The sequence below is a fragment of the Notolepis coatsorum genome, assembly GCF_963971535.1.
Source record: "Notolepis coatsorum genome assembly, chromosome: 3".
NCBI lineage: Eukaryota > Metazoa > Chordata > Actinopteri > Aulopiformes > Paralepididae > Notolepis > Notolepis coatsorum.
In genome coordinates, this window is record NC_140167.1 from 63,867,472 (window position 1) to 63,893,746 (window position 26,275).

Below are 26,275 nucleotides of genomic sequence, written 5' to 3' on the forward strand. Positions count from 1 at the left end.
TAAATACATGGGCGGATGTGGGTGTGGCCGGACAGGTGTAGGTGCATAGTGGCAGAAAGCTTTCAAAGATCACAGTAGGTGATGGGGAATGTCCCAATATAGAGCAGAGCACAGAGCTATTACTCATATAACTAGGGTTATAGGATAACCTTTGTTTCAAGGAGTATCCATTTGTTGGACAGGGCTGATGCTGTGTCCGTCTCCGCCAGATTTGTGTCCGTTTTGAAGGAAAGAAAAATCTTAAGAGGGTGACCTTTTGGAACAGATGTTACCATCTGCAAAGATGTAGTTTCTGTAAAGACACAATGTTCTAATTTAATAATAAACCAACAGACAGTAATTTACCTTCCATCAATTGGTCTGCTGGTCCAAGGACAATTGCGCGTCTTGATTGAAAAAATATCAAGGTCTTAATCTACTTGGATGTGTCTGAATATACACAATATATGTGTGTGTATCTATCTATCTATCTATCTATCTATCTATCTATCTATCTATCTATCTATCTATCTATCTATCTATCTATCTATCTATCTATCTATCTATCTATCTATCTATCTATCTATCTAAATGTTTGCCCATTTCTTTTTTTTTTTTTTTAATTTTTTTTATTATTGCAAAACAAAACTTATTAAAAGTCAGTACTCAACACACAATGTATAATGAAACTTTCAGTAAAGGTGGTTAAAATATATGCAAGTACAGAAACAGGATAAAACAAAAATAGTCAATAATAACATTTTAACCGTATACCGTGTATATCCAGCGAAGTTACAATTATATAAATGTTAGTATATAATATACCCCGAATACCTATTTTCTAAAACCCTACACACATATGCTCCAGCTCAAATCCCCCCCTCCCGGACCCCCTCTTGGATAGTACCTCTATTATCCCTCACTCCTAACCAGACATCACCATTATAGGCTAGCTTTTATTCTCTCCACCACTTCTAACCACATTAACATTTTGGATTCATTGAGCCCTAGAATTCTTGCTGTTGATATTTCTTGATATATCACAATCAAGATATGTAAGAAACCACACTTTCCGGCACATTTTTTCCGGTTGAAACCAACGTGATGCAATCAGTTTTTTAGCTACTGTGATACCCGATAAAACCAATCTTTTTAGTTGTGGGTTCACTGCAAACTCAAAAACATCATTCAATAGCAATACCGCGGGGTGTACAGGTATATTCCAAAATACGAGTATTGATAATTGTTGGGACACATCTTCCCAGAATGCCTTAACTGGTGGGCAGTCCCAATACATGTGCATAAATGTTCCTTCGTCCCCATTTGTACATTGGGAGCATTTGGAGTTTTGTATAAGCCCCATTTTGCACAGCCTTATAGGAGTCAAGTATGTCCTGTGAATATAGTTCAGATTGATTTGTTGATGATCCGGGTTCCTTGATGTAAGTCGGACATTTGCCCAGGCTCCTTGCCAATCAAAGTCATTTTCCAGGTCTGGTATATCCCTCCTCCAGACATTGTCTAGTTGAAGGGTTTCGTACGAGGACGTTAGTAATTGTGAATAAAAACCTGATACAAAACCTCCCAATGTATTTCTGTCATAGAAAAATTTGTGGTATCTGTGGTGTTCAATTGGTATGTGTAATGGAACACCGTGAGATCTCATACAAAGTTTTAACTGTATGTAAAAAAGCCATGTGGACTCGGTGAGGTTAAACTTTATGCATATTTCGACATAACTACAGAGGCCCTTGTTATTAAAAATATCCCCTAATGAGTGTATGCCTCTTTCTTCCCATACAGGGAATCTTATAGGTCGTTTTCCCCATTAAGAGAGCATTGTTATTGAATATGGGAGTGTGATTATGCCATAACTTGATTGTTAGGAAATTTCCTTTGAGTTTCCCGCCATGTCCTGATTGCATGGGTTATTATTGGGCCAAATTCTCGCTCACAATGCTTGATTGAAAGTTTAGTGTATGCTATGTCTTTCAATCTCTGTGGGGCTACTATGTTTTCTTCTAATTCTCTCCAAGATACCAAAGCCTCGGGGGTCAAACCATATCTTCTTCAATGGTCTTAATGTGAAGGCATTAAAATATTGTAAAAAATCTGGGACTGCCATGCCACCGTCTGCTTTACTTCTCTGTGCGGTGGATCTTTTTATGCGAGGTGGTTTGTTATTCCAAATAAATTTGTATGTGGAGGTTTGTAATCTTTTCCAGTAGCCCTCTGGAGGAGGTAACGGAAGCATTGAGCTGAAGAAATTGATTCTTGGTAATACATCCATCTTAACTATTGATACCCTTGCCTGTACTGAGTTTTTAAGTTTTGCCCACCTGTCCAGGTCGTCCTTGATTTTGTTCTGTATTTTTGTGTAATTGTGCTTCACCGTTTGTCTTATGGTGGGGAATATTTCCACTCCCAAGCATCTGAAATGTTTTACCATCGGTATCGCACCTGGGAGGGTTATATCTTTTTTTGCAGGGGTGTTAAGTGGAAGGAAAGCCGACTTCGGCCAATTTATCTTAAATCCCGATAAATCACCAAAGTTCTCAATCAACTTGAGCAGATGAGGCAATGTGGTGTTGGGGTTTTGCATGAACAATATTACGTCGTCCGCATATAAACTAATTTTTTGTTGTGTGCCCTTGATTACGATTGGTTCTATGGATTGGGATTGTCTTATATATTGTGCTAAAGGCTCTAATGATAAATTGAATAGTCCGGGGACTAAGAGGGCAACCCTGTCTGGCAGAGCGTGATACCGGAAAGATTTTGGAGATGATTGTGCCTGTTGTAATCATGGCCGATGGGTCCTTGTATAGTACTTTAATCATATCAATGAAACCTTTTCCTAACCCCATCCTTTCCAATACTGCCCATAGAAACGACCATTCCAACCTGTCAAATGCTTTCATAGCATCCAGGGATAGTATCGCCTTAGGTGTGATGTCCTCTTTGTCTGTATCTAGTACGTGCAGTATTCGCCTTATGTTATCATTGATCAGGCGACCTTTTATGAAGCCTGTTTGGTCCGTATGAACTAAAGACGTCATATGCTTTTGCAATCTGATGGCTAATATCTTAGAGTACAGTTTGACATCGGTTCCGAGGAGGCTTAAAAGGACGGTAACTACCGCATTCAGTGGGGTCTTTGTCTTTTTTGTGAAGAACTGAAATGAGTGCGGTATTTTGGTGTTCGATGAAGCTTCCCTCTTTGACTGAGTATAAGATCATATTTAGTAATAAGGGTCCAAATATGTCCCAGCAAGAAATGTACATTTCTGATGGGATACCGTCAATTCCCGGAGCTTTGCCGTTTTTCATTCCGGATATGGCCTTCTTGAGTTCTTCTAATGTGATCGGTACTTCTAACTGTTTAGCGTCTTCATCTGTAAGTTTAGGGAGAGTAATTTGATTAAGATATGTGTCTAATTTTGTCTTGATCAAAGGTCGTTTCTGAGTTATATAAATCGGAGTAGAATTCTTTGAATGTATCGTTTATTATTTTGGGTTCTGTTACTAGAGCTTGTTGTTTCCTAATGGCAGTTATATCTGCAAATTTTGCATTAATTCTTAGTCGCATGGCTAATAGGTGACTAGGTTTTAGAACCTTGGAAGTACTGCTGTTGTCTAGTGCTGCGTATTTGCAATTCCGATTTTTGTCTGTACATTGCTTTGATCTCGGTCTTTAGAATGTTAACTTGGTTATCTAGTCTAGTAGAGTTGTTGTATTTTAAAGAATTAAAAAGCGTTGAGTAAAGCGTTTCCATTTCAGACAGTTTTGTGTTTTGATTTTTGCGCAATATGGAGGTAAATCTATCCGAGAAATCCTTGATCATACTCTTTACCGACATCCATAATATTCTGGGATCTTGCACCGAGTTAGCATTAACTTGTAGGAATACTGTGAGAGCTTCTTTAATTTGTGTAATGAATTCCTTGTTGTTAAGCAGCATCGAATTAAAACGCCATCTTGGGGCCCGGGTAGATAATGTACCAAATGTTGCTTTCAGGATTAAGTAGCAGTGATCTGATAGCGCATTGGGTGTCATTTCCACTTCGTATTTATCAAATATTCTCGGGGATGCAAAGACGTAATCAATTCTGGATAGTGTGTTGTGTCTCGCCGAACGACAGGAGTACTTGCGGGTCATGGGGTTAAGTGAACGCCATAAATCAGTTACTCCTGTTGATTTCGACCAATCTTTTAATGCTTTAGATGAATTCTTTTGTTCGCTGGAGAAGGAAAGGTAAGTTTTGTCCATCCTTGGGTTCCAAATGGCATTAAAAATCCGCACCTATTATGTATGAGTACTCGGGATGGTTTAACATTTCTCCTGTTAGTGAAGTGAAGAAACCCACTTCGTACAAATTCGGGGCATATACCGCTGCCAATGCAATTTTCCTGTTATTGTGTATAATCCTAGCTATAGTTATGCGCCCCTCAGCATCCGACCATACCCCTTTCAATTCGATATTTAATTTGCGTCTGACGACTATGGCTACCCCTCTAGTTCTCGTAGCAAAAGAAGAGTGACCAATATTATGGTATATGTTATCCGCTAACGTATTTATGTCTCCCTCTAAAATGTGCGTTTCGCTTAATAGTGCCACGTCCACATGTTCTTTTTTCATCAGTGTAAGCACGCTTTTGCGCTTGTGTTGTTTGTTTATCCCACCGGTGTTCCATACCATTATATTCAAACTAGCCATAGTCTATGCATGTTTTCGTGTAGTTTTTGGTAATGTTTCTGGAGTATGAAGCTACAATAGATGCACATCCAATTAATGAGGTCCCGTTGAGAGCTGAGCTTAAAAACATATATATATACAAATAAAAATCCCCTATTTTCCCCTCTCCCAGAAAGTCGAACATGCCTGTGTTCCAAGAACACATCCTCCGCGATTGACTTTCTCCCATGGTCCACCGGATTGCCCAACCTGAGCATTGTAATCCTAATTTTCCTATGCTCATTGCCATAGGATCTAACATTTCCATTCTATTGCAATAGAATGTCGCTTTTGGTCTTGCACCTTCCCTTACTGTAATGAAGTATTGTGATAAATAACCTAAAGATAAAAATAAAAAATAAAATAAAAAGAGAATAAACCTTTATCGACATATTCCTTTGAACCCTCCACCAACGTGTGAGGGAAAAAAAAAGGAAAAGATTGTAGATCAGTATTGACACTTAATGTGAAGAACATTGGAAAAGAATAATGTAAGTTACAATATATTTAAAAAATATATAGTAATATTGACACCTTAATGTGAAGAACATTGGAAAAGAACAATGTAAGTTAAATTATATTTAAAAAATATAGGGTGATGAGAAGAAAAAATTTAATAAAATAAAAATCAATGGAAAGATATAGATAAGGAATAAGAGATAAATAATTATCAACGTGGAGAAGCCACTAGAACCGATTTAACTGATTAGATAAGATAGAAAAGCAGCGCCTTTTGGCGCTTCAATGTGCCTTTAATGGAGTGATTACTTAAATTGTTAGAATAACCTTGCTGTGCCCATACGTTTATGTGTGGATAATTTTAAAGTATTATTAAGGGCTGATTGCACTTCATTTAATTTATATATGCTATGTGTATGCACACCGAATGTTATTGTTAGAGTTGTGTGCTTCGTTGTCATGGTGCCTTATATTCTAGAAGGTTGTAGAATATACTAGTGCCTAGACTATTTTACTTCGTTGTCATGGTGCCTTATATTCTAGAAGGTTGTAGAATATACTAGTGCCTAGACTATTTTACATTCCAGAATGATCTAAGAGACCCAGGGCAGAATATTCCAGATAGATATTTATTTGTCCCCTCAGAGACCAGAGACTGAAATTATAATGTATTATGAATCGTATTATACACAGTAAACATTGTTATAGACGACTTGCATATCGTTTGCTACTTTGATGAACACAGCAATGTTATTCCAACACTGGTGGAATGACCTCATTGATGAACACAATAAAGTCATTCCTACACTGGTATATATTTAGAGAGAGGCTTAACTGATTCCGGCATTTCCGTCATGCTTTGGGTTATTTGCTGCATTTTGAATCAGGAAATTCTCAGCATCAAAGGGTGTAAATGGACCTGACCTGCGGCCGTTATTGTCCAAGAATGATAACAGCGCCGGATATGCTAGCCTTGGCTTGTGGCCGGCTGTGTACAGCTTTTGCATCACAACTTTGTATGGTTGACGTCGGATGATGGCCTCTCTGCTCAAATCTTCGTAGATAAATATTGGTTTATCACCATACTTCAGCATCCCACGTTGGTTGCGAGCATATTTGATGATTTCATCCCTTGTTGTAGTTTTCCGTAGAGTGACAATGATGACTCTCGGCCCGTTGATATTTTGCCCCTGGGAACCAATTCTGTAAACTTGTTCCACTTCTGGCACTTTGTTTGGATCGGAGTTATTCAAAATCGTTGATAACTCGTTTGGAAAGTTGATGTCATCGCAGTTCACTGATTCATCAAGCCCCACAATGCGGATGTTATTCCGCCTGTGGTAACGATGGGTTTCTAGTTGCCTCTCCATCACTTCGTTTTTAAGCAATTTTATTTCCCTCCGGTATTCATCTTTAACTTTTTCCATCTCTTCTCCCATCACTGTCATGATACCTTCGTTCGCCTTGACTGCTTTTGTGTTTTCTGTCACCGAAATCTCCACTGTCGTGATTCGCACGGACAGCAAAGTGACTGCTCTCATAACCTCTTCGAATTTAGTATCGATGTGTTCAGCGTGTGCGACCAACTGTTCTTCTACGTGTGCTTTGAAAGCGATCATCTGTTCTTTTATCAGGGTAGTCAGAGAGTTGAAGTCGGGCTGTGCAACTGAACTGCTTGTGTCAGTTGATGTTGTTGGAGCAGTGAGGGATCCGATGGATGATTGTGCTATTATCTTCTCAAAATCGCCTGCTTTTTCCTTCACGGTACTTTTTTCTGATGTTCCTGCTATGTTGTCATCTGTTGTCTCCATCTCGGGGCCAGTTGTCCTTGGTCCCTGTGTATTCTCCTCTATATTCCCCGCGCCGGGGCTCACCAACGGATCTGCCACAGCGTCGCCTGTCATTGTCTTTGACCGAGTTTCAATCTACATGGGCAAACATGTAGAATGAGGAAGATTATTACAAGCTAAAGTAAACTACATTGAAGGGTCGTATAATGTCTGGTGAGAATACTTCCAGAGTGGCCCAGACTGGACTAGGTAGCGGAGCCTGCTTGTCCTTCTCAGACAGTGTGCCTGTGCCAGCAGACTCTGTCTGGTGGGCGGCTGGGCGCTGTCCAGTGCTGAACTGGAGAGTGAGAGGCAACTGAAAACAAAGTCTAATTTCTATACATTTACTCTCTTGAAGCGAGATCAAATTAATCATCCATATCTATCTATCTATCTATCTATCTATCTATCTATCTATCTATCTATCTATCTATCTATCTATCTATCTATCTATCTATCTATCTATCTATCTATCTATCTATCTATCTATCTATCTATCTATCTATCTATCTATCTATCTATCTATCTATCTATCTATCTATCTATCTATCTATCTATCTATCTATCTATCTCTCTATCTATCTATCTATCTCTCTCTCTCTCTCTCTCTCTCTCTCTCTCTCTCTCTCTCTCTCTCTCTCTCTCTCTCTCTCTCTCTCTCTCTCTCTCTCTCTCTCTCTCTCTCTCTCTCTCTCTCTCTCTCTCTCTCTCTCTCTCTCTCTCTCTCTCTCTCTCTCTCTCTCTCTCTCTCTCTCTATCTATCTATCTATCTAAAATATTTTTTTAAATGTATCTATCTATATCTGTCTGTAGCTGAGTGTGTGTGTGTGTGCGTGTATCTATCTGTCTGTTTTTATTTGTATATTCTATTCTATTCTAGAAAGTTTAATTGAAATTGAAAACTCTTTTTCTCTCTCTCTCAGGAAGAGGAGGATGATGGGATAACACACTACACTGGCTCTCCCACTAGTACCAAGAGCTTGTCGCCACGGAGACTGCAGAAGATGAGACGGGTACCACACTAGCACACAAATACACGTGCACAATCTCTCTCTCTCTCTCTCTCTCTCTCTCTCTCTCTCTCTCTCTCTCTCTCTCTCTCGCTCTCTCTCTCTCTCTCTCTCTCTCTCTCTCTCTCTCTCTCTCTCTCTCTCTCTCTCTCTCTCTCTCTCTCTCTCTCTCTCTCTCTCTCTCTCTCTCTCTCTCTCTCTCTCTCTCTCTCTCTCTCTCTCTCTCTCTCTCTCTCTCTCTCTCTCTCTCTCTCTCTCTCCCTCGCTCTCTCTCTTTCCATCTATATCTCCAACCCCCCCCTCTCTCTCTGTCTGTCTCTCCATCCCTCTCTGTGTTATCTGTGTGTGTTTCATCATGTCTTTGTAGTGCATTAGTTTGTCAGTGTGCCAGCAGTAATGATAAGCAGTACGGTTGTCTCTCTCGATATGAACATGCTGTGTAGACAGTGGAGGCAGCTCCTCTCTTCTCTTCTGCTGGTCAGCATTTCCTCTCAACACTTTCTTCTTGTGCCCCATTAGTAGAATGTGTGTTCCCTCTTTGGTGTGGTTGGTATGTGACGCACACACGGACGGACGCACACACGGACGGATGTGCGCTCTCACATGCACACACACATACATACATACATACATACATACATACATACATACATACATACATACATACATACATACATACATACATACATACATACATACATACATACGATGACAGGGACACTATAGTGTTATGATGACAGGGACACACTAGTGTTATGATGACAGGGACACCATAGTGTTATGATGACAGGGACACCATAGTGTTATGATGACAGGGACACTATAGTGTTATGATGACAGGGACACTATAGTGTTATGATGACAGGGACACCATAGTGTTACGCTGACAGGGACACTATAGTGTTATGATGACAGGGACACTATAGTGTTACGATGACAGGGACACTATAGTGTTATGATGACAGGGACACTATAGTGTTACGATGACAGGGACACTATAGTGTTATGATGACAGGGACACTATAGTGTTATGATGACAGGGACACTAGTGTTATGATGACAGGGACACCATAGTGTTACGCTGACAGGGACACTATAGTGTTATAATGACAGGGACACTATAGTGTTATGATGACAGGGACACTATAGTGTTATGATGACAGGGACACTATAGTGTTATGATGACAGGGACACCATAGTGTTATGATGACAGGGACACTATAGTGTTATGATGACAGGGACACCATAGTGTTATGATGACAGGGACACTATAGTCAGGGTTCCCACGGTACCTGGAAAACATGGAAAACATGGAATACATTTTTTCATTTTCCAGGTATGGAAAAGTCATGGAAACTGAGCAAAAGTGAACACTTACATGGAAATAGAAACAGTTGTCCTGGAAAATTGTATTGGATGATGTGTAAAATAGTAATAAAATGAAACTATTGAGCACAAAATTAAGATGAGTTTATAAAAACCCTTTACATGTGAAGGGTGGCCGGGTGGCGCAGTGGGCAAGGCGCTCGCCACCAACGCAGTAGATACTGGTATCGAGCCCAGCTCTCTGCGTTGCTTCCGGCTTGGCCGGCCCTCGTACTAACACAATTGGCAGTGTTAGAGGGTGGGAAAGCCGGTGGGTGGGTCCTGGTCGTTGTAAACAGCGACTCCTACAGTTCGGTCGGGGCGCCTGCTCAGCAAGGAAAGGATCTAAGGGGGGTAGTGTGATCCTTCCACACGTTACACCTTCTCAGTGAGAGTCCGCGCTGCCAGGTGAAAAGAAGCGGTTGATTGGCTACACATGTGTCTGAGGAAGCATGTGATAGCCTCCACTCTCCCAGACCGACTGTAGGGGGTAGGTGCGCAGCGACCAGGAAGGGGATTGGGAATTGGCATAAGTCGTTATTGGGATGGAAGAAAAACTGAGGAAAAAGGAGGGGGGAAAAGATTAAAAAAAAACAGCTTTACTGTAGATAGAAATGGATGATCCCATGTTGTAGAGCATGCTCTTGGCATCCTATATGTTATATTGGATGTTGGAATTTGATGCAGGCAACTTGGTGATATGGACTTTAAAAATATAGTTTCGGATTGGTGGACTTCAGGAATAATAACGTTACTCACGATCTCAATAGAAGGGTCAAATACATGCATTTCCCAGCCAACACGGGAGCCTTGACATCTACAGTGAAACTTCTTATGCAAGTTTATCCTCAAATGTAAGTACTATAGCTGTGTTTTAACTGTGTGGTAAACCTGGGTTTATCAACGTTAGTTAGTATGCAGTGCAATCTTGCTAACTAGCTAGCAACTTGAGTTTGAGTTTGTTTTGAATTTGGATTTTGTTAATGATGCAAGCACATGGAGTGCAATCTTGCTAGCCAACATTCAGTTTGCTAACTAACTAACTAACTAGCTACTAGCTAGTGTTGGCTAGCTTGCATTGCTAGCTAACTACCAATACATTTTCACATTAGGCTGTGACATTACTTCTATACTAGTTGACATGAATAGTCTAGTCTTGATACATTTTGTAACATTCATTCTTATATCTACTTTTAGCTATTTTGTGATTTTTCGTTTTTTTTTCTTAAAAAAGATTATACTACTAAATAGGAACATTTGGGGTGAGACATTTAAAAAAATCATTGATCATGCCTAGACTGATTCTATACATCTATACTGTTAAGCTAAGCTTACTAGTGGGGTTGCTGTACTGAGGAACCACAGGGAACCAGCCTTATGTTTTCCCTTTTAGGTTCATTAGTTTGATTTACAAAAGAAGAGTAGGCATACTACCCCTTCTATGTAAGACTCATAATCTAATAAGACTAATAATAAAGGAAAGAGGGAGGAGGAAGAGAAGAGGGGCGAAGATGAAAGAGGAGGAGAAGAAGAGGAGAAGAGAGTAGAGGATGACAGAGGAAAAGGGGCACTATAGTGTTATGATGACAGGGACACTATAGTGTTACGATGACAGGGACACCATAGTGTTATAATGACAGGGACACTATAGTGTTACGATGACAGGGACACCATAGTGTTATGATGACAGGGACACTATAGTGTTATGATGACAGGGACACCATAGTGTTATGATGACAGGGACACTAGTGTTATGATGACAGGGACACCATAGTGTTACGATGACAGGGACACCATAGTGTTATGATGACAGGGACACTATAGTGTTATGATGACAGGGACACTATAGTGTTATGATGACAGGGACACCATAGTGTTATGATGACAGGGACACTATAGTGTTATGATGACAGGGACACCATAGTGTTATGATGACAGGGACACTAGTGTTATGATGACAGGGACACTATAGTGTTATGATGACAGGGACACTATAGTGTTATGATGACAGGGACACTATAGTGTTATGATGACAGGGACACTATAGTGTTATGATGATGACAGGGACACTATAGTGTTATGATGACAGGGACACCATAGTGTTATGATGACAGGGACACCATAGTGTTATGATGACAGGGACACTAGTGGTATGATGACAGGGACACTAGTGTTATGATGACAGGGACACCATAGTGTTATGATGACAGGGACACTATAGTGTTATGATGACAGGGACACTAGTGTTGTGATGACAGGGACACTATAGTGTTATGATGTAAGGGACACCATAGTGTTATGATGACAGGGACACTATAGTGTTATGATGACAGGGACACTAGTGTTATGATGACAGGGACACTATAGTGTTATGATGACAGGGACACCATAGTGTTATGATGACAGGGACACTATAGTGTTATGATGACAGGGACACTAGTGTTATGATGACAGGGACACTATAGTGTTATGATGACAGGGACACTATAGTGTTATGATGACAGGGACACTATAGTGTTATGATGACAGGGACACTATAGTGTTATGATGACAGGGACACTATAGTGTTATGATGACAGGGACACTAGTGTTATGATGACAGGGACACTAGTGTTATGATGACAGGGACACTATAGTGTTATGATGACAGGGACACTAGTGTTATGATGACAGGGACACTATAGTGTTATGATGACAGGGACACTAGTGTTATGATGACAGGGACACCATAGTGGTATGATGACAGGGACACTATAGTGTTATGATGACAGGGACACTATAGTGTTATGATGACAGGGACACTAGTGTTATGATGACAGGGACACTATAGTGTTATGATGACAGGGACACTATAGTGTTATGATGACAGGGACACTAGTGTTATGATGACAGGGACACTAGTGTTATGATGACAGGGACACTAGTGTTATGATGACAGGGACACTATAGTGTTATGATGACAGGGACACTATAGTGTTATGATGACAGGGACACTATAGTGTTATGATGACAGGGACACTATAGTGTTATGATGACAGGGACACTAGTGTTATGATGACAGGGACACTATAGTGTTATGATGACAGGGACACTATAGTGTTATGATGACAGGGACACTATAGTGTTATGATGACAGGGACACTATAGTGTTATGATGACAGGGACACTATAGTGTTATGATGACAGGGACACTATAGTGTTATGATGACAGGGACACTAGTGTTATGATGACAGGGACACTATAGTGTTATGATGACAGGGACACTATAGTGTTATGATGACAGGGACACCATAGTGTTATGATGACAGGGACACCATAGTGTTATGATGACAGGGACACTATAGTCAGGGTTCCCACGGTACCTGGAAAACATGGAATACATTTTTTCATTTTCCAGGTATGGAAAAGTCATGGAAACTGAGCAAAAGTGAACACTTACATGGAAATAGAAACAGTTGTCCTGGAAAATTGTATTGGATGATGTGTAAAATAGTAATAAAATGAAACTATTGAGCACAAAATTAAGATGAGTTTATAAAAACCCTTTACATGTGAAGGGTGGCCGGGTGGCGCAGTGGGCAAGGCGCTCGCCACCAACGCAGTAGATACTGGTATCGAGCCCAGCTCTCTGCGTTGCTTCCGGCTTGGCCGGCCCTCGTACTAACACAATTGGCAGTGTTAGAGGGTGGGAAAGCCGGTGGGTGGGTCCTGGTCGTTGTAAACAGCGACTCCTACAGTTCGGTCGGGGCGCCTGCTCAGCAAGGAAAGGATCTAAGGGGGGTAGTGTGATCCTTCCACACGTTACACCCTCTCAGTGAGAGTCCGCGCTGCCAGGTGAAAAGAAGCGGTTGATTGGCTACACATGTGTCTGAGGAAGCATGTGATAGCCTCCACTCTCCCAGACCGACTGTAGGGGGTAGGTGCGCAGCGACCAGGAAGGGGATTGGGAATTGGCATAAGTCGTTATTGGGATGGAAGAAAAACTGAGGAAAAAGGAGGGGGGAAAAGATTAAAAAAAAACAGCTTTTACTGTAGATAGAAATGGATGATCCCATGTTGTAGAGCATGCTCTTGGCATCCTATATGTTATATTGGATGTTGGAATTTGATGCAGGCAACTTGGTGATATGGACTTTAAAAATATAGTTTCGGATTGGTGGACTTCAGGAATAATAACGTTACTCACGATCTCAATAGAAGGGTCAAATACATGCATTTCCCAGCCAACACGGGAGCCTTGACATCTACAGTGAAACTTCTTATGCAAGTTTATCCTCAAATGTAAGTACTATAGCTGTGTTTTAACTGTGTGGTAAACCTGGGTTTATCAACGTTAGTTAGTATGCAGTGCAATCTTGCTAACTAGCTAGCAACTTGAGTTTGAGTTTGTTTTGAATTTGGATTTTGTTAATGATGCAAGCACATGGAGTGCAATCTTGCTAGCCAACATTCAGTTTGCTAACTAACTAACTAACTAGCTACTAGCTAGTGTTGGCTAGCTTGCATTGCTAGCTAACTACCAATACATTTTCACATTAGGCTGTGACATTACTTCTATACTAGTTGACATGAATAGTCTAGTCTTGATACATTTTGTAACATTCATTCTTATATCTACTTTTAGCTATTTTGTGATTTTTCGTTTTTTTTTTCTTAAAAAAGATTATACTACTAAATAGGAACATTTGGGGTGAGACATTTAAAAAAAATCATTGATCATGCCTAGACTGATTCTATACATCTATACTGTTAAGCTAAGCTTACTAGTGGGGTTGCTGTACTGAGGAACCACAGGGAACCAGCCTTATGTTTTCCCTTTTAGGTTCATTAGTTTGATTTACAAAAGAAGAGTAGGCATACTACCCCTTCTATGTAAGACTCATAATCTAATAAGACTAATAATAAAGGAAAGAGGGAGGAGGAAGAGAAGAGGGGCGAAGATGAAAGAGGAGGAGAAGAAGAGGAGAAGAGAGTAGAGGATGACAGAGGAAAAGGGGCACTATAGTGTTATGATGACAGGGACACTATAGTGTTACGATGACAGGGACACCATAGTGTTATAATGACAGGGACACTATAGTGTTATGATGACAGGGACACTATAGTGTTATGATGACAGGGACACTATAGTGTTACGATGACAGGGACACTATAGAGTTATGATGACAGGGACACTATAGTGTTACGATGACAGGGACACCATAGTGTTATGATGACAGGGACACTATAGTGTTATGATGACAGGGACACCATAGTGTTACGATGACAGGGACACTATAGTGTTATGATGTAAGGGACACCATAGTGTTATGATGACAGGGACACTATAGTGTTATGATGACAGGGACACTATAGTGTTACGATGACAGGGACACTATAGTGTTATGATGTAAGGGACACCATAGTGTTATGATGACAGGGACACTATAGTGTTATGATGACAGGGACACTAGTGTTATGATGACAGGGACACTATAGTGTTATGATGACAGGGACACTATAGTGTTATGATGACAGGGACACTATAGTGTTATGATGACAGGGACACTATAGTGTTATGATGACAGGGACACTATAGTGTTATGATGACAGGGACACCATAGTGTTATGATGACAGGGACACTATAGTGTTATGATGACAGGGACACTAGTGGTATGATGACAGGGACACTAGTGTTATGATGACAGGGACACTAGTGTTATGATGACAGGGACACCATAGTGTTACGATGACAGGGACACTATAGTGTTATGATGACAGGGACACTAGTGTTATGATGACAGGGACACCATAGTGTTATGATGACAGGGACACTAGTGTTATGATGACAGGGACACTAGTGGTATGATGACAGGGACACTATAGTGTTATGATGACAGGGACACTAGTGTTATGATGACAGGGACACTATAGTGTTATGATGACAGGGACACTATAGTGTTATGATGACAGCGACACTATAGTGTTATGATGACAGGGACACCATAGTGTTATGATGACAGGGACACTATAGTGTTATGATGACAGGGACACTATAGTCAGGGTTCCCACGGTACCTGGAAAACATGGAAAACATGGAATACATTTTTTCATTTTCCAGGTATGGAAAAGTCATGGAAACTGAGCAAAAGTGAACACTTACATGGAAATAGAAACAGTTGTCCTGGAAAATTGTATTGGATGATGTGTAAAATAGTAATAAAATGAAGCTATTGAGCACAAAATTAAGATGAGTTTATAAAAACCCTTTACATGTGAAGGGTGGCCGGGTGGCGCAGTGGGCAAGGCGCTCGCCACCAATGCAGTAGATACTGGTATCGAGCCCAGCTCTCTGCGTTGCTTCCGGCTTGGCCGGCCCTCGTACTAACACAATTGGCAGTGTTAGAGGGTGGGAAAGCCGGTGGGTGGGTCCTGGTCGTTGTAAACAGCGACTCCTACAGTTAGGTCGGGGCGCCTGCTCAGCAAGGAAAGGATCTAAGGGGGGTAGTGTGATCCTTCCACACGTTACACCCTCTCAGTGAGAGTCCGCGCTGCCAGGTGAAAAGAAGCGGTTGATTGGCTACACATGTGTCTGAGGAAGCATGTGATAGCCTCCACTCTCCCAGACCGACTGTAGGGGGTAGGTGCGCAGCGACCAGGAAGGGGATTGGGAATTGGCATAAGTCGTTATTGGGATGGAAGAAAAACTAAGGAAAAAGGAGGGGGGAAAAGATTTAAAAAAAAAAAAAAAAACTTTACATGTGAACAGCTTTTACTGTAGATAGAAATGGATGATCCCATGTTGTAGAGCATGCTCTTGGCATCCTATATGTTATATTGGATGTTGGAATTTGATGCAGGCAACTTGGTGATATGGACTTTAAAAATATAGTTTCGGATTGGTGGACTTAAAACTCAGGGAAAGGTGTTTTTGGCCATACTAGCTGGTCCATATTCTCTGTGAGTCCCATATAGACACCTGTCCCTTTTACTGGCCGGGTGTGGCTACACGTTTTCACAAATAAAGGCCAGTATCAATAGAGGCCTTGCACAGAATGTTTGTGTTGTTCTCTCTCTTCCCATATGGCTGCCTGTCAGGGCTCCAGACTAACTTTTTTCACCACCGTCCCAGAACCGTCCCGAAATACAATTTTAACCGTCCCAAAGTGAATGTAACCGTCCCAAAAATCAAATGTCGTTTCTTTACTTTGGTTTTGTCGTCTATAGTTGTTATTGCCATAAGAAACACCATTCAGAGAAGGGGAGAATAAATTGATTTAGTCAAAAGGCTCCCAGGTGGAAAGATTTCACAAGAATAATTATGATTAAAAATAAATAAATATATCTATATAAAAAAAGTGTTTAACAAGGTGCTAGTATAGGGATATTTGGTCACGGTGCTGTTATAGTCAACCAATTGGAGCCATGTTGATTATTCCTTCCATAGAAAAATATATTTAAATGTATTTTGTATTTTATTTCGTTTTAGTTTTTTTTGTTATTACAAATGTGTGTTTATGGTTGAAAATGTTAGAGATAAATAAAGATCAAATCAAATCTAACTGAATAAGTTATCCCTCTTCTAACAAGAAAGAAAAACGTAGTTTAGCTTTAAACTATATAATGTCATTGCGTCCAGAGATTCCACCTTTGATAACTAAAGTAATGACACTTGACTAGTAATGAAACATGTCCCTTAGATCGCGCTGTCCTCCTGGTCGATATTGATAACTGCTGCTAAAATAAAATAAGTCCTGAGTCGAGACTCCGTGCTGCTCCCAACGAATCCCAATAGTATGCAACTGCAGAGCCGCAGAGCCAGGGGCGCTTTCAGGTCCGGTCACAGGCCCACTCAACAGCGCCCCCCCACCCAACGGCTGAATTGCCAATGGCTGAATTGGAGTATTGCACAGTGCAATACTCCAATTCAGCCATTGGCAATTCAGCCGTTGGGTGGGGGGCGCTGTTGAGCGGGCCTGTGACCGGACCTGAAAGCGCCCCTGGCTCTGCGGCTCTGCAGCTGCATGCTATTCGCAAATCCAGCATGAGCCAGCTCCCGCTGCAGCCGTCGTTATCAGAACACTACACACATATCATAATGTTTACAGCAAACTGTAGTTGATCACCAGGTATGTTTTATTAACGTAGAATAATTCATATATGCGCGCACTGACAGTCGGCTAATTGACATTTCCTGTGAAAAAAATTAAATCCTCTCCGTCCCGTTTGCGTCCCAAAAAAGATTTCTGTTCGTCCCAAATCAATATTTGATCGTCCCCGGGACGACGGGACATCGTTATTCTCGAGCCCTGCTGCCTGTAACCATTGGTAACCTCTTTCAAAAGAAAATGCCTAATTTCTTCGTTTTATTGATATATTTCTCATATATCAACAGATAGCAACCGTTGTTTTGCACATAGTCACCGCTGTCTTTTCCATTGCCATGTACAAAACAATGGTTGCTATGTTACAGGCAGCCATGCTGGGAGAACAGGAACTACACAAACATTCCCTGCAAGGCCTCTTGTACCAGGTCTACATGAATTGTTTATTTGGTTGCCACGCTGGACGCTGGGAAGCAGTTTATTTATTTATCTTTACTTGCATTCAAACATTTGCAGAGAAATAAATACGACCTGATGGTAAAAGGGCCAGACTGCGTGGTGGGGGCAGGAAGCTTATTACAAACTAAAGTAAACTACATTGCATGTCTGGTGAAAATAAGTCCTGAGTGACCAGACTGGTGTGTGGGCCGCTGTCCGTGGTGCTGAACTGCAGAGCGAGAGGCAACTGAAGACAAATTCTGATTTCTCTCTACATTCACTAGCGCTGTCTCGCGGATCAAATTAATAATTTATATGTTATTCGATAGACTCATTTTTATACATGTAATATTCATACTGGCTTCATTTGATTGTGTCCCATCTTTGCTGAGCAAGGGGTTTGTGGGAAAGGAAATAAAGGCCTGTCCCATATAGACGCCTGTCCTCTATAGACGCCTGTCCCGTATAGACGCCTGTCCCCTATAGACGCCTGTCCCATATAGACGCCTGTCCCATATAGACGCCTGTCCCCTATAGACGCCTGTCCCCTATAGATGCCTGTCCCATATACACGCTTGTCCCCTATACACGCCTGTCCCGTATACACGCCTGTCCCATATAGACGCCTGTCCCCTATACACGCTAGTGTTGTCAAAAATATCGAAAAATCGATACATATCGATTCTGAATATTTAAAACTGTTTCAATACTCATTTCCCGAAATATCGATACTTTCTGCAGTATCGATACCAGCTGGCTTGCTCGCAGTGTTCTACCGCAAGTTGTTGACAGACGGACACTGTTGCAGAGCACGCTTGCCCCTCCTCCTCCTCCTCCAGCCCTCCCCTCACAGACCTGTCTTCAGTTTGTAAACAAAGATTTTAGTTCCGAAGATGGCTAGTGCAGAGCCTCCGCAACTTGTGCTTGTGGATAAAGAAAACAGCAGAAGTGCTGTTTGGAAGTACTTCGGGTTTGAAGTAAACGACGAAGGAAAAGCTAAAGATGCCACAATGCCCATTTGCAAGTGTTGTTACAGAGCAGTGCCAACGATACAGCTATTAGCTAACGTTAGCTAGTCGTTCCTCCGTTAGCTTATGCTAGCTAGCTGGCCACCTTTAGAATTACTTCATGGAAACGGAGTAACGTTAAGTCGAGTTCATTCATACTACACTAGTACACGTATGAACTCGACATAACCTTACCCCGTTTCCATGAAGTGTTTAATTAGCAGCAATCTTGTTGAAAATGTATCGTTAATAAATGCTCCGAGTATAGCTCCGGAGAAATCTCTCTCTCTCTCTCTCTCTCTCTGTCTCTCTCTCTCTCTCTCTCTCTCTCTCGCTCTCGCTGTCATGAAAATGGTTGTAGACAGTTGTTTTAACCAAATAAAAAGCAGCAGCACTATTGCATAACTGAGTCATGTTTGCTATGTATTTCTTTCTTTAGGGGAGTTTGTTTCACAGTTTTAGCATGATGTTTTATAGATGGCTAGGTTAAACAGGTTTTTGTTTTTAAGAGGGGTTTGATTTAGATTAGATAATTTAGTTATTTTTAAATGTCTGATCTAAAGATAAATAAAGGGTTTTAAAAGTGTTATATTTATCTTCTCTTATAGTACCAGAGAGAAGCTGAGGAGAATCAACCAGCAACAAAAGCAAAATTTGTTAAAAAAATAATATATATATATATATATATATATATATATATATATATATATATATATATATATATATATATATATATATATATATATATATATATATAAGTTTAGCGATTGAAGCAAATAAAAGCATGGGTTATTCATTGAAGTTGTATGCTATATACATTGTATATAGTAAATGTATTTAGATCTTGGCCTCTAGATTTTGGCCTCCACAATTTATTAAACATGATCATCTGTGATTCATTCGATTTTGACTGCCTGCTCTTCTACATCATTCCTCATTCCTCATTCCTCAGTTACACTGTCTGACCAATCGAAGGTGCACTGGAGCGGCTGGGTAGTGTAGAGGTCTAAACACTGGAGCGGCTGGGTAGTGTAGAGGTCTGAACACTGGAGCGGCTGGGTAGTGTAGAGGTCTAAACACTGGAGCGGCTGGGTAGTGTAGAGGTCTGAACACTGGAGCGGCTGGGTAGTGTAGAGGTCTAAACACTGGAGCGGCTGGGTAGTGTAGAGGTCTAAACACTGGAGCGGCTGAGTAGTGTAGAGGTCCAAACACTGGTGCGGCTGAGTAGTGTAGAGGTCTAAGCACTGGAGCGGCTGGGTAGTGTAGAGGTCCAAACGCTGAAGAGAAAAAAAGTGGTCCTTAAATTATAAACGGGTCACAACAACGAGGTATTGGTGCTTTTATAGCAAAATGCTAGTTTGTGGTCATCCTCTGGTGAGAGAGTGTGAGGGTGGGCTGGTCATCCTCTGGTGAGTGTGTGAGGGCGGGCTGGTCATCCTCTGGTGAGAGTGTGAGGGCGGGCTGGTCATCCTCTGGCGAGAGTGTGAGGGCGGGCTGGTCATCCTCTGGCGAGAGTGTGAGGGCGTCCTGGTCATCCTCTGGTGAGTGTGTGAGGGCGGGCTGGTCAGTCTCTGGTGAGAGTGTGAGGGCGGGCTGGTCATCCTCTGGTGAGAGTGTGAGGGCGGGCTGGTCATCCTCTGGTGAGTGTGTGAGGGCGGGCTGGTCAGTCTCTGGTGAGTGTGTGAGGGCGGGCTGGTCATCCTCTGGTGAGAGTGTGAGGGCGGGCTGGTCATCCTCTGGTGAGTGTGTGAGGGCGGGCTGGTCAGTCTCTGGTGAGTGTGTGAGGGCGGGCTGGTCATCCTCTGGTGAGTGTGTGAGGGCGGGCTGGTCATCCTCTGGTGAGTGTGTGAGGGCGGGCTGGTCAGTCTCTGGTGAGTGTGTGAGGGCGGGCTGGTCAGTCTCTGGTGAGAGTGTGAGGGCGGGCTGGTCAGTCTCTGGTGAGAGTGTGTGAGGGCGGGCTGGCTGGTCCGGGGGCTAATTGGACTAGTGAGTCCTTTCTGTGGTTCTTGTGAGAGAGAAGAGAAGTGTGACAAAAGAGGAGAAGAGAGAAGAGGGGAGGAGGGAAGAGGAGGGGAGAGAGGATGAGGGGAAAGAAGAGGGGAGAGAGGATGAGGGGAAAGAAGAGGGGAGAGAGGATGAGGGGAAAGGGGAGGGGAGAGGATAAGAAGAGGGGAGGAGGGGAGAGGAGAAGAAGAGGGGAGGAGAGGGGAGGAGGGAAGAGGAGAGTGAGAGAAGAGGGGAGGAGATGAGAGAAGAGAGGGGGAGAGTGAGAGGAGAGGGGAGGCGGGGAGAGAAGAGAGGAGGAGGGGAGAGAAGAGAGGAGGAGGGGAGAGGAGAGGAGGGGAGAGAAGAGGGGATAGGAGAAGAGTGAGAGAAGAGGGGAGTAGGGGAGTGAGAAGAGGGGAGGAGGGGATAGTGAGAGAAGAGGGGATGCGAGAAGAGGGGAGGAGGGAAGAGAAGAGGGGATGAGGGAAGAGGGGAAGAGGAGAGAAGAGGGGAGGAGGGAAGAGGAGAGTGAGAGAAGAGGGGAGGAGAGGATAGAGGAGAGTGAGAGAAGAGGGGAGAGGAGGAGAGAGAAGAGATGAGGAGGGGAGAGAAGAGGGGAGGAGGGAAGAGGGGAGGAGGGGAGAATAGAGTGAGAGAAGAGGGGAGTAGGGGAGTGAGAAGAGGGGAGGAGGGGATAGTGAGAGAAGAGGGTATGAGAGAAGAGGGGAGGATGGAAGAGTAGAGGGGAGGAGGGAAAAGGAGAGAAGAGGGGAGGAAGGAAGAGAAGAGGGGCGGAGAGAAGAGAAGGGGAGGAGCGTGAGAGAAGAGAAGGGGAGGAGAGGGAGAGGAGAGGAGCAGGAGGGGAGGGGAGGAGAGGGAGAGGAGGGGAGGGGAGTGATGAAGGGGGGAGAGGAGTGGAGAGAGGGAGCCCAATTAGGCCTTTTCTAAAGGGCTCTGTTGACACCCCTCCCCCACAAACACATAGACACACACAAACAGTGTGTGTGTATGTATATATATATATACATACACACACACAATACAGTGCAGTCCATACATCTGAGTACAGTAATTTTTTTTTTAGTTTTTCTGGACATTGGATTTCACATCATACCAGGTGAGCCGTGCAGGAATAGTAACCCTTACTATCCACAGTCCCCCCATTTTAGGACCAAAAGTAAATGGTGAAATTAACATAAAACTTTATAAAGTCGTCATGTTTAATATTTGGTTGTAAATCCTTTGCAATCAATGACCAATCAAAGGCTGAAGTCTGCATCCCATTAAGTGGTCATTCATTATGTCCTTTTGTCTTTCCTGCTAATGAAACAGTGGACTCTCACATCAGAAGACTCGAACACAGTATGGGTCACGTTCATGTACTGTACATGTACTGTAGTTGACTTCTGAGTGTTGTGTTCTCCAGTCCCTGAAGATATAAAGCTGCACCCTCCTGTCAGTATAAGTGAAAGTACAGATAGGTGCAATTGCTGAGACCTTTCCGATCGACTTCCATAGCAGAATTGGACATGAAGAAGTCACTGAAATGGCATGTATCTGTACTTTGACTTGCATGCACTCAACAACAAAAATAATTCACTGGACTCAGATTTACGGACTGCGCTGTGTGTGTGTGTGTGTGTGTGTGTGTGTGTGTGTGTGTGTGTGTGTGTGTGTGTGTGTGTGTGTGTGTGTGTGTGGGTGTGTAGGTGTGTGTGTGTGTGTGTGTGTATACTGTATATACATATACACACACACACACACACACATATATACAGACACACACATGCAAGCCAACACACCTATACACGCAAACATACTGAAAAACATTTAAATGTGCCTTCCATGCACACACACATATGCACACACACGCATATACAGTACATTTACGCGAATGATACACTAAATAGCCAGAAACATGCACGTATATAGACACACACACACACACACACACACACACACACACACACACACACACACACACACACATCCCTGCCCTTGCCATTGAGCTCTGTTCATCACCGCAGTAACGGGTCCCTTGGGAGCTCTGGTGGAGAGACACACAGGACATAGGATGGCATGTCCCACAGCGCAGGTCTGTTTGTGCGTGTCTGTGCGTGTGTGTGTGTGTGTGTGTGTGTATGTGTGTGTTCCGACGTAGCCAGTCAACTACATAGTGTACTCTTCCCATGCTAATAGTTAATAACTGGCCTTTCATGCATTTCTCATGGTCATAGCCTGAACTCTGAACCCTGACCCCTGCCTGTTTTCTCACTAGACCTGTCCTTACACTGTCCATACACTTCAAAGCCCTAGTTAAAATATCCACCATCAACATCAACAATACACACACACACACACACACACACACACATACATACATACATACAAACACCAAGAGGTGATATAAGCCTGTTCTGTATCCATAAATCTGACTCGTCACTTATTGACCAAGTTGCAATGCTGAATTATTATGTTGATAAAAGTTGGTATATAAACCTGTCCCTTACCTTAACTCTAACCGTAAGCTCAGTGGAGATCCTAACCTAAAATAGAGATGGGAAAAACAAAACTATGTTGTGATCATCGATTTTGAAGCTTTCCAACGTGCAAATAATTGATACATTCCTACTCCTAAATACCCCCCATATCCAGCCCCTGTACCCTGTACACCCCCCCAGAGTCATCATGCCATGCAGGCCACTGTCCCCCTACCCCCCTCAGCAGAGCCTCTAGTGTGGGTCTGCCTGGCAGATGGAGAGCCTCTAGCCGGGGCTGGCTCCCTCCACCATACTCTGCATATTAAAGAGGCAGAGAAGAAGCCCATTCATCCACTGGATAATTCATAAACACTGTTTACACCCATCCCCAAAAGAGAATCTGGAAGATCAGACCTGATGCAGACGTTTTGAGAGAGTACACACCGGTGGAGACACACACCGGTCTTCTTTTTTTATTATCATTAATCATTTTTAGTGAAACATGATTATAATTTTTTCTTGTTCTGTTCTTGTTATTATAATGAATGATCAGCGGGTTAGCATTTTAATTAATCGGAGCACGAGAATTTTTTTATAAACTGTTAAGAAATCCATATTTAAAGTTTGTATTTGATCAGCCGACACACACAGTTAAGTGCGCTGTGTTGATATCGCCGTTCTCACACACACACATACATACACACACACACACACACACACACACACACACACACACACACACACACACACACACACACACACACACACACCTACACACACTCACTCATACACACACACACACCTACACACACACACACACTCACTCATACACACACACACACACACACACACACACACACACACACACACACACACACACACACACTCACACTCACACTCACTCATTCCTTCCAGCTGTATTCAGAAGCACCGTGGGTGATTTGTAATGTTCTTGGCACAAGATTGTTGATTAAGAATGTAGGAGTTCTCCTTTCATTTCACCGTAACAACGCTGAATTGGGCCGTTGACTCCTCGTCTGATGCAGACAGACAACAACACTATTGTTCTGGTTCTTTGGTGTGTGTGAGAGAGAGCGCCCTGTGTTTCTGTGATTGTATAAGATTATGTATGTTTGTACGTTGTGGGATGAGTTTGTTTGTGTGTGTGTGTGCTGTACATTTGTTGGCAGAATATATCGACAGCAGCTCAGCCTTTTTGTAAATGTGCGCGTTTGAATACTTAGTTGCATTTAACACTCGTACTCATATTAGATCCAGTAAGAGAGGAGATAGAGAGAGGAGAGAGAGATAATAGAGAGGGGGGGAAAGTAGAGTTTTTGTAAATGTGCGAGTACTCCATTAAACACACATTTAGAAGGTACCGGTAGGCTCAGAACATAGAAAGCAGGAGGAGAGGAGAAAATATTAGAAAAGATTAGAGGAGTATAGAGAGGAGAAGAGAAGAGAGGAGAAATGGGGAGAGGATAAAAGAGGAGAGAGGAGAAAGGAGGACAAGGGACAGTGGAGGAGCGGAGAGAGGGCAGGAGAGGAGAATGGGGCAAAGGAGAATGAGAGGAGAGGATAGAGCGACAGGAGAGGAAGAGAGGAGAAAGGAGGAGAGGAGAGAGGAAGACGAGGTAGGAGAGGAGAGAAGGAGAGGAGATGAGAAGGGTGCAAAGGAAAATGAGACATGGGAGGGAATGAGGACAGGAGAGATAGAGAGGAAGAGAGGAGGAGAGGGGAGAGGAAGACGAGGTAGGAGAGGAGAGAAGGACACCGTAGTGTTATAGAGAGAGCCAGCAGGGTTGAGGGTTCAGGTCCTGACCAGACTGTCTTCAGTACAGCAGGGTAGACAGGAGAGGTGGCTCCTCAGAGACCACACACCAGCCTGGGAAGGCAGGCAACAAGGAGCTCAGACACATGTACAGTTAGATGTATAGAACAGACAGAGAGTTTGTGTGTGTGCACGAGAGTGTGCGCATGTTCGTGTGTACTGTATTGTGTTGTCACTCATACAGAATGTGTATATGAATCCAATAGTAGACTGTTTGTTTGTCTCCCTCTGTTCAGTAAAGAAATGCACCCATATGCATGATGTCTTTCTGGATTTGCACCTACTCATCTAAGCGTGTGTGTGTGTGTGTGTGTGTGTGTGTGTGTGTGTGTGTGTGTGTGTGTGTGTGTGTGTGTGTGTGTGTGTGTGTGTGTGTGTGTGTGTGTGTGTGTGTGTGTGTGTGTGTGTGTGTGTGTGTGTGTGTGTGTGTGTGTGTGTGTGTGTGTGTGTGTGTGTGTGTGTGTGTGTGTGTGTGTGTGTGTGTGTGTGTGTGTGTGTGTGTGTGTGTGTGTGTGTGTGTGTGTGTGTGTGTGTGTGTGTGTGTGTGTGTGTGTGTGTGTGTGTGTGTGTGTGTGTGTGTGTGTGTGTGTGTGTGTGTGTGTGTGTGTGTGTGTGTGTGTGTGTGTGTGTGTGTGTGTGTGTGTGTGTGTGTGTGTGTGTGTGTGTACAGGCAGCAGCTTGTGTTGGTCCGTCCCCTCTGTGCGCGCGTCTGTGTGTTTGGATATTTGTATATATTTGTTGTCTCCTGGCTCGCTGACTTCCATCACCACTCCAGAGACCCAGCCGAGAGGTTCTTAGGCTGGAGCCAAAGTGCCATCTCCTGGCCACTCCGAGGCACTGCACTCCAGTCATACCAAACCACATACACACACATGGTGATTTTAACGGGTGGATTTAGCTTTTCAGTAGAATACGCATTATGCTCCCTTTTTCCCTCTTGTTAGAGGATGGGGACGTTTGCTTTTTTCCCTCATTTATTATTTTTCTTTTTTTTGCAGCCAGTTGGACGGGGAGCAGTGAATCCTGCCTCAAATGTTGTCTCTGCGTCTCTCTCTCTCTCTCTCT

The 26,275-nt window shown here is 42.8% G+C and overlaps 1 protein-coding gene across 1 annotated transcript in view; it reads left to right on the forward strand.

Moving 5' to 3' along the window:
- dennd1b (DENN/MADD domain containing 1B) overlaps positions 1–26,275 on the forward strand; it is a 467,783-nt gene that overhangs the window by 422,966 nt on the left and 18,542 nt on the right. The window contains exon 17 of the mRNA XM_084311228.1: positions 7,928–8,017. Within this exon, the coding sequence (XP_084167354.1) occupies positions 7,928–8,017 (90 nt within the window). The remainder of the gene's footprint in view (positions 1–7,927; positions 8,018–26,275) is intronic.